Here is a 7,931-nt window from a genome sequence, read left to right as displayed (position 1 = left end):
TTGCAGGGCCAGTCAGATCGATGTCCTCTCCGTGGAGTCCGGAGATCGTCGACGCATGACGACGGTGCCGGCAAGACCATCTGGCATGAACGTTAGCAAACTACTGAGGTATAGGTATGTAGGACTACCTTCATTTCGTAAAGAACAACAACTCGGCCCATAAGTTCATGACTTCTCACGAAACTGCTTATTCGCCACGCTTTCCTTTAATTCTTTTGGTGGTCGAATCTTCACTCAGCTTCAGGGACACCATCGTATGGATTACCTCTGAAACACTATCATCCGAAGTCCCAACCAGTTTAAATCTCGAGTCTACTGCAAGCATGTGGGGCCCCACATCAGAACAATAAGCGATTGTTGGAATACGGTAAGTACCTCCCCATCGAGATGAACCTTTTGGATTTGGATGACTGAAATCTGGACAGCCATCGGAAGGAACTGAGCCTCGAAGGAAGCCTCATTCAAAGGGCCAATTTGGACATTCTCAACAATTGCAACTTCACATGAGTTCGAATCTACCAAGTCAAGCGACTCAGCAACGGACCTTTGAAAATTGAGTTGCTACCACATCAGATTATCGTCCTCCTCATCCCCTAGTCCAGTTCGTGATATTAATCTGACATGATATGTCACTGCCTTTATCGCCCCTCAAACACCAGTTTAACTCGAGAGTTGAACTGGTTGGGAACTCAGATAATGGTGTTCAGAGGTATCCATTCGAAGCGCATTGCCGGATATTGAAGAAATATTGTTGTCAGTGAACAAACACCACAAAGCAATATAGAGTTGTGGACGAAAAGGTTCGGCCTGTCGATACTTCTTCTCCTTTGTAGGTCCTCGTCGACGACGGACAGCCGTCCTGAGCCGCGGACCTTGCTCATGCATTTAATTGGGACGCGTCGACGAAGAGAGCGACTTAGTCGGCTCTATACTGCGTGTCACGCTATGACACGGCGGGGCGATTTGAACTTGGTTCGAGACACTCGCAAATTGGATCGACTAGATTTCTACTTCCCGTTGGTGCCTGTCTTCCCTGTCTTCCCTGTGACTTTGGAGTACTCACTAGGATCCTTGCGACCTTCTCGGTATCCCATTCGCCGCGGCTAAACAAAGACGGAACGAGGATATGTTCTGATTTCAATGAAGGCGTTTATTCTCCGCATAAGCATCACGGCGTTAGATTGCTCTCAGGTTGCGTTAGTAGTTCCGGAAGTTCCCGAATTTTGGGACAACGCCGTGTAATCCATCTATCTATCTACGATGCTTGGCCACGAAATAAGGAACACGGCTGGAACTTGGAGTGGTACCAATCTTGGGTGGTATTGCCACTTAGCACCATCCAGGGGCATACTTGTAGGGATACTAAACCAAATCTTTCAGCTGTGATCATCGAACGCCGCGGAGGTTCAATCGATGGCAAACGGGAGCGGACGCCTGATCTATACAGCTCAAGCAGCCGACACAAAAGTATTGCATGACGGTTGACGAATGTGTCATCCGCAAACCCTCCGGCACCCGGAGGCACTTGAACTTGGATATTGAATATTGAATGATCACTATCCAGAGGCCGTGAGGCCTGCTTAACGTTCGAGTCGACACTGGGGTCTCGTTCAAGAATCCGTCCGACTCGAACTCCACTTACTTTCTGTATCGAAGTTATCGAAGTTGCAAACTTCTTGGCACGGGAGGGGAACTTAGCGACCCGCCCACCGCGCTTTACAACTCCCCGGCTATTCAGCTTGGTCTCAATGCTAGGAGCTCCGATTCAATAGAATTCTAGACAGTTGCACTCATTTGCCAAGTTTATATGTTTCTCGTTATAGAGGCTTTGCGTCTAGTAGACTTTTCCAGAGTTTGATAGTGATCAAGACGAGCTAGATTCATAAAGTGTTAAGTACACGCTACATATGTATATACATAGTAGGGCGTATAAACGAGAGGGAAAAAAAAAGATAGTGATCAAGTCAGCTGGCAAGAAGAACCCACAATAATAGATAGATAGATGGACTACACGGCGTGGTCCCAGAATTCGGAACTGCTGGAACTACCAACACAACCTGAAAGCAATCTCGACCCTCTAAAGAGCCGGTAGACTTTTAGGCGATCAGTAATAGCCTTGTAATAATACACGAAAAGGTGTGTACTACTGAAAAACTAGGTATAATTAGTAAACAATATAGTCCATAGTTTCAGTCATAAATAGATAGATAGATAGGAACATATGTGATTGGCATCCGCTCGGGTCTCAAGGCCTCATCGGGTCTCAAGGCCTCATATCAGCATTTTGGCACTTTGATTGCCCGAAACAACCGACAACCACGCCATCAGCAACCCCAGTCCGTTTATTCGCAATCGATTGATGGACCTGTCTGACCACCCAAAATCTCTACCATTAAACTTCACCACTCACCATAACACCATTCTAAATTATAGTAACTCTTTTAATTCATCCTTTTGGCAGATTTTGAACTGATGTATAAATAAAATTATTGATTAATGTACAATTTACTTATGTGGATTTGATGTGGATTGTGAGGTTGTGTGGAATTGTCGGGTGGTGCGGTTGTGTGACTCCCATCCAAAAACCCGCCAAAACCCGCCAAAACCAGGGGCAACCGCGCCATCAAAGTGCCCAAATGCCAAGCCTGAGATTGCAACAGACAATGCTGAGACCATCTACTACTACCCAGTTGCTCTTTTACAAACCTGATATCCAGATATGACTTAGATTCACGGTTTCAAGAGCCGGTTCAACTTGTGTATCATTGCGAACGGAGTGTAACGAGATGAACGATCTAACAAGTTCGCGAACTTGAGTTAGGGGTCCGAGTCGGGTCTATGTTTCAATTTCTGCCTCATGCCTCGCTCATTTCATCATTTTGATACTGGGAAGAATCGACCTCTACTATCCAAATATCATGGAATTATCTTTATCTGCGTTAAAAATGTCATGAAATTTGAGGATTTCAATCATAAATGGATACCGAACTTGTGGACGTGTGAATAATTTTGAGATGCGGCTCGCTTCAAAGTCATACTTCCACTGAGATACAGTCAGGTACTGAGATTCAAAGTCGGCGAGATCAAGCCATGCCACAGCTATGTATATACATTTTGCAACTACTAACGGTTCCAATCGATAGATAATTTATGAGATAGATAAATTAGATAGGTAGTACCTTTGTACCCTTGTAATAATGCTGAAACCGTCTCAAGAGACTCATCACATTGAGTTACGAACCGCACACAATCACTGACCAACCTCACTGGGTCACGGTGTCCCGAAGTGCAACTCAGCGGGAGCGACTTTTATTCAGAGTTCTTTGCTCTCAACTTTGGCGGGTCGAAGGACAGCTTGGCCCTTTTTGTTCCTATAGAACAGGACATTGCCTAGAACACAAATGAGACACGATACTGCAAACAGATGCGGGCGCAATCACCTTTATCCTCAACGAACTGGCATTCATTGTAGTTGTCCCAGAGGGCTGCGAACACTGGTTTCTCGGAATAAGAATAGTGATTCCCAATGAAAGCCTTCAGATGTTGAGTGGCTTCCTCTCCATGGTCTGAAGATAGCTCGTTCAGCGACGGCCAAGTCAGTGTAGCATTGACAATCACTTACAGAAAGGCATTTTGGGGAAGAACTGTCCGCAGCGCTTTAGATGCGGATACATGATGCGGAGCAAGATGAGGACTTACGTGGTGAATGACATGGAAATGGGCGACGTCGTGCAAAAAGAAGCGACCTTGCCATCCCAAAAAGTTTCTGTCGACAGTAGCTGCGGCTCCACGTTGATAATTCCATTCCTGTCCACGGTAATGGGGTAAGGCAGGATCCGTATGGTGTAGATAAGTGATCATGATGACTGAATAATATTGAAGGAGCGGTCAGATCTGACTCGGAAGAAACAGAAGTTGTGGTCTGATACTCACACCAATGCGTAACGGCGAGCCAAGGGATACCGTAAAATTTAACAACTTCCCAAAAGCCGTACATAGAGCTGGCCAAAGAGACGGAATAGATCATAGCAGCGATGCCGATGTTGGACATCATTACCACATTTCGCTGTTCCTTGGTGAATAGGATGGAGGTCGCTAAAGGGTTAGTATTTCTGATCAGCCCGCCAAGCCAGGACGAAGAATAAGCGACTTACGATCAAAGTGATTTGTCCATTTCGGATAGTTTTTCTGCCCAGAGACGTTGCAAACTGATTATAGTATGCAGAAGTTAAAGTTAGTTGCGGCCATCGCTGGAAATCGAATATAACTTACGCAAGTACGCAGGGAAAGCGAGTAGCTGCTGGCGAATGAGCATAAAAAGCGTGTAGATGGGGGTATCCCCAAAGAGTTCGTCCCAGTCAATTGAATGCTCGTGAGGGATCCCGAGGTCACTTCTAGTCTTTGGGACATAAACTTCATCTCGTTCCATTGAAGCATGATTGCAATGATGACGGTGATGAGATATTTTCCAGCTGAAATACGGGGTCCACAAAGCAGTATGGAGGATCTATCAACAGCAGATGAAAAATCAGCTCATGAAGGTGAATGTATTAGTGGAAAACTTACGAAGCCGAGCGTGTCGTTTACAGATCTGTGGTCAGAGAAGGCACCGTGTCCGCACTGAAATAACAATTAGAATCGACATTTAGCGGCCAAATGTTGACAATACTTCGTGGCCAATAACCCATAACCCAGTGAATACAAGACCTTGGAACCACCAGCTATATTGAGAACATGTTTGTCAGTAGATGCAGTAAACTGATGGGATCTTCGACTCACTAGACTGACCAGGCGGACCATCGAAGGAGTTCCGCCCCCACAGGCCTGAGAACCTGCACAACTGCGGGGTTCTTGAAGATAGGGTCGATGTACGAGGCCAAATGCCATAGTACGGAGGCGAGCACAACGTCTCGGAAGAGATAGCGCAGCCCACGAGCAGTATCTCTCACAAAGAGCCGCGATGGTATGGCCTCTCGGATTTCCTGAAGAGACCTGCATACATTGCGATCAGCGTGGATAAGCACTGTAAGAAGGACGACAAACCAAGGCATAGGTGTAAATACTGGTAGGTCCTTCTCGTCGCGATCAGAGGAAGCATTTGAGAGAGAAGACATCTTGAACAAGAAGGTCGGAACTCAGAACCAGAGGAAGATAGTTGTGGATTCCATATAGCGGATTCAGGTTGGTATTTAAGAGTTTATCACCCTGTATGCCCTCATACCAGATTGAGACTCTCCGCACAACGATAGTCCCGACCAAGTAGTTGACATGTCATGGTGAACGAACATAGCCTTTGTCCACGGATTATAGGAAGCACAGCCGATTTCTTTTGCGGACCAACACAATTGGAGTTTGTTAGTGAGCCAAACAAAAAACGAACTGGATCGGAGACTTGATTTTGAATGCCATGCCCTTGATGGCTTCCGGAATGAATACTGTACACGCCTCTTTTTGGAACTTGGGTCCTTCCCGCACCTCTGATTCCTGAGAACCACAAAATGGAGCATGAGATTGCAATCGGTACTATCAAAAAGAAATTACCGAAGATATGGAATGCAGCTTGACTCATTGGGATAGCCTGTTGAGGGATAGGAAAAATTTTGAGCAATGCGAGCATGCGATGAAATGATGTGGCGAAGTCAGTTTATTATTACATAATCTTGATTCTTCCTTTCAACAGGTCCGATGCTGCAATCGGGTGGACACAATGGTGGGTTAGCAAAATCAGACGTTAGGTCCTCTCGTCGGATCGGAATCATGCTTGTATCATAAAAAGTGGTCACCAGATATATGGAGGTCTCCCCGCACCCTTTCCTCGACCTCAATGCTCTCCAACCTCTTTGCAGACAGTCCAGAATACAACGCTAGGAAGGCCAAGCCGTTCACGCCTACCAAGGTCATTCCATCGCTATGGCAGAGTCCCTCCCGTCGCATACTCACCCTCTAGTTCTACAGGTAGCCATAGCTGATCTTCATGCCGCTGTCCCAAAACATCTCTTCGAGAAAGATACGTTCAAAGGGCTACTTTATGTTGCTCGGGATGTTATATGTGCCGTCATTATCTACAAACTCGGCTGGTTCATCGAACCTATCTCCCACAGTCTCGTAGCCCACTACGGTCTCCCACAGATCGTTGGTACAGTTTTCAAATGGTCAGCATGGGCAACCTACTGGTTCTGTCAAAGTGTTGCCCTCGCTGGGTGGTGGTGTATGGCCCATGAGGCTGGACATGGCAACGTGTCTCCACACAAGTGGGTCAATCACCTCATTGGCTTCAGTCTTCATACTGTAAGTGGTGCCAGACTTTGCGATTTGCGCTGCTTCTTATCCGATCTCTAGTTTGTTCTTGCCCCCTACTTTGCATGGAGGGCCTCCCATCACGCTCATCACAAAGCAACGACATCTATCGAACGGGACGAGAACTACGTACCCCGTACTCGTAAGGACTATGGCCTCCCGTCTGAATCTCAAGCAACCGGCCGAGACTACCACGAAATACTCGAGGAGACACCGATTTACACGCTTGGTCGTCTGTTGATCATGCAACTTGTGGGATGGCAGATCTACTTGATGACCGATATTTCAGGTAGTCCGCGACACCCTGCTGGCACAAACGTGAGTGCATGCCGATACTACAGTCCTTTCACTGACTAGCCGTCCAGCATCTCTTTCCCTCTTCGGCCCTTTTCAAGCCAAAAGACAGACCCGGTGTCATCGCGTCCAACTTGGGGATTTCCTTCATGGCTTCTGTACTCTATCTGTGGTCGAGGCAGGTCGGTACTTCTACGTTCATCAAGATGTATTTCATTCCCTACATAGTAAGTGGAATCGCCATGTTCATCAACCCTGCTGACACTCGCGCTGTAGCTCGTCAACCACTGGATTGTGATGCTGACCTATCTCCATCACTCCGATCCCACTGTGCCCATGTTGCGTCAAAACCAATGGTCTTTCGTCCGAGGTGCTGTCAATACTGTCGATAGACCTTTACTCGGGGTGCTCGGTCGTTTCTTCTTTCACAATGTCAGCCACGACCACGTAAGTCTCGCCTTCCGACTAGATATACTTGAGCGATGCTGAAGTTCTTATAAAGATCTCTCACCACTTGTTCTCCTCTATTCCGTTCTGTAAGCTCTCGATCACACGTCTTTCCGGATCGTACTTATCATCTCATCTAAATAGACAATCAACCTATTTCCACAGCCGCAATCAAAAAGGTCCTGAAGGACGACTATAACTATGATTCTACCGTGAGCATTTTGTTTACTGGTGTCCTTTCTCGGCCTTGATAAAATCTTCTCTCATAGAACACGTTCCGCGCCCTGTACCGAACCTTTACGCAATGCATCTTCATAGAGGACGATGGTGACATCGTTTTCTACAAGAACAGAGAAGGTCAAGCAGCGAGAGAACTAGCCAAAGACGCTTTGGACCGCCCAACCAAAGGGAAGTTAAGTTGAGCTCATAGTTTCAGTACTTCTTCCGCTTTACACTTCTCGATACTGGCTTTTCAGCATGTTAAAACGTATTTTGTCGAATCCAAGTAGTAAATTCTATTTATTTACACAATGATAAAGTTGTGCATTTTCTGTAAACTCGTTTATTGAACTGAGGACCAATGATCCAAGTGATCGGCGAGCAGGCGTGACTCACTTTATCATTCTCTCCCAGGTGTCGTATGTACTTATCCGCAAGTGGACGTCTTCTTGTACAATAAACATCCTATGCAGCACCAATTTAGCTATTTCCGAACGTGGTGTATGTTTTCCGCGGTTTAGACTATGCCGATACTGACAGTTCCTAGTATTTGCATGCTTTCGGTTCCTACAGTTCGCCGACGACAGACGGCTCGAACAGGGTCGATCGATGATGTTTGACGATCCGCAATTCTCTGAACACCGTGCTTGGAGTATATATGTAACACTAAGTCG

General features: G+C 46.4%; 2 protein-coding genes across 2 annotated transcripts; one reads left to right on the top strand and one right to left on the bottom strand.

The window, feature by feature from the left end:
* Positions 1-3,049: 3,049 nt before the first annotated feature.
* On the bottom strand, positions 3,050-5,849 carry E1B28_006259 (uncharacterized protein). The gene is made up of 12 exons (XM_043150901.1): positions 5,542-5,849; positions 5,044-5,484; positions 4,780-4,992; positions 4,670-4,721; positions 4,567-4,620; positions 4,273-4,507; positions 4,155-4,208; positions 3,934-4,095; positions 3,700-3,866; positions 3,623-3,644; positions 3,441-3,566; positions 3,050-3,390 (listed from the first exon to the last, which is right to left on the bottom strand). Exons 2-12 carry the CDS (start codon positions 5,112-5,114, stop codon positions 3,314-3,316), a joined length of 1,233 nt encoding a protein of 410 aa, XP_043011991.1. The 5' UTR covers positions 5,115-5,484; positions 5,542-5,849; the 3' UTR covers positions 3,050-3,313.
* On the top strand, positions 5,681-7,594 carry E1B28_006258 (uncharacterized protein). The gene is made up of 8 exons (XM_043150900.1): positions 5,681-5,896; positions 5,956-6,288; positions 6,340-6,615; positions 6,663-6,818; positions 6,868-7,038; positions 7,094-7,127; positions 7,183-7,250; positions 7,308-7,594. Exons 1-8 carry the CDS (start codon positions 5,825-5,827, stop codon positions 7,458-7,460), a joined length of 1,263 nt encoding a protein of 420 aa, XP_043011990.1. The 5' UTR covers positions 5,681-5,824; the 3' UTR covers positions 7,461-7,594.
* The last annotated feature ends 337 nt before the right edge of the window (positions 7,595-7,931 follow it).

Source organism: Marasmius oreades, chromosome 3 (assembly GCF_018924745.1).
Source record: "Marasmius oreades isolate 03SP1 chromosome 3, whole genome shotgun sequence".
Lineage (NCBI taxonomy): Eukaryota > Fungi > Basidiomycota > Agaricomycetes > Agaricales > Marasmiaceae > Marasmius > Marasmius oreades.
Note: the sequence above shows the minus strand (reverse complement) of the source record. Positions and strands in the feature narration are given on the sequence as shown.

What these genes read in the sequence shown, in the direction of transcription:
- E1B28_006259 (XM_043150901.1), bottom strand. Translation starts at nt 5,114, where the DNA reads ATGTCTTCTCTCTCAAATGCTTCCTCTGATCGCGACGAGAAGGACCTA. An exon ending in GTATTTACACCTATGCCTTG is followed by an intron (nt 4,993 to 5,043) that starts GTTTGTCGTCCT and finishes CAATGTATGCAG; the next exon opens with GTCTCTTCAGGAAATCCGAG. An exon ending in CTTCCCCAAAATGCCTTTCT is followed by an intron (nt 3,567 to 3,622) that starts GTAAGTGATTGT and finishes AGCTATCTTCAG; the next exon opens with ACCATGGAGAGGAAGCCACT.
- E1B28_006258 (XM_043150900.1), top strand. Translation starts at nt 5,825, where the DNA reads ATGCTCTCCAACCTCTTTGCAGACAGTCCAGAATACAACGCTAGGAAG. An exon ending in GTTCTCCTCTATTCCGTTCT is followed by an intron (nt 7,128 to 7,182) that starts GTAAGCTCTCGA and finishes TCATCTAAATAG; the next exon opens with ACAATCAACCTATTTCCACA. An exon ending in ACTATAACTATGATTCTACC is followed by an intron (nt 7,251 to 7,307) that starts GTGAGCATTTTG and finishes CTTCTCTCATAG; the next exon opens with AACACGTTCCGCGCCCTGTA.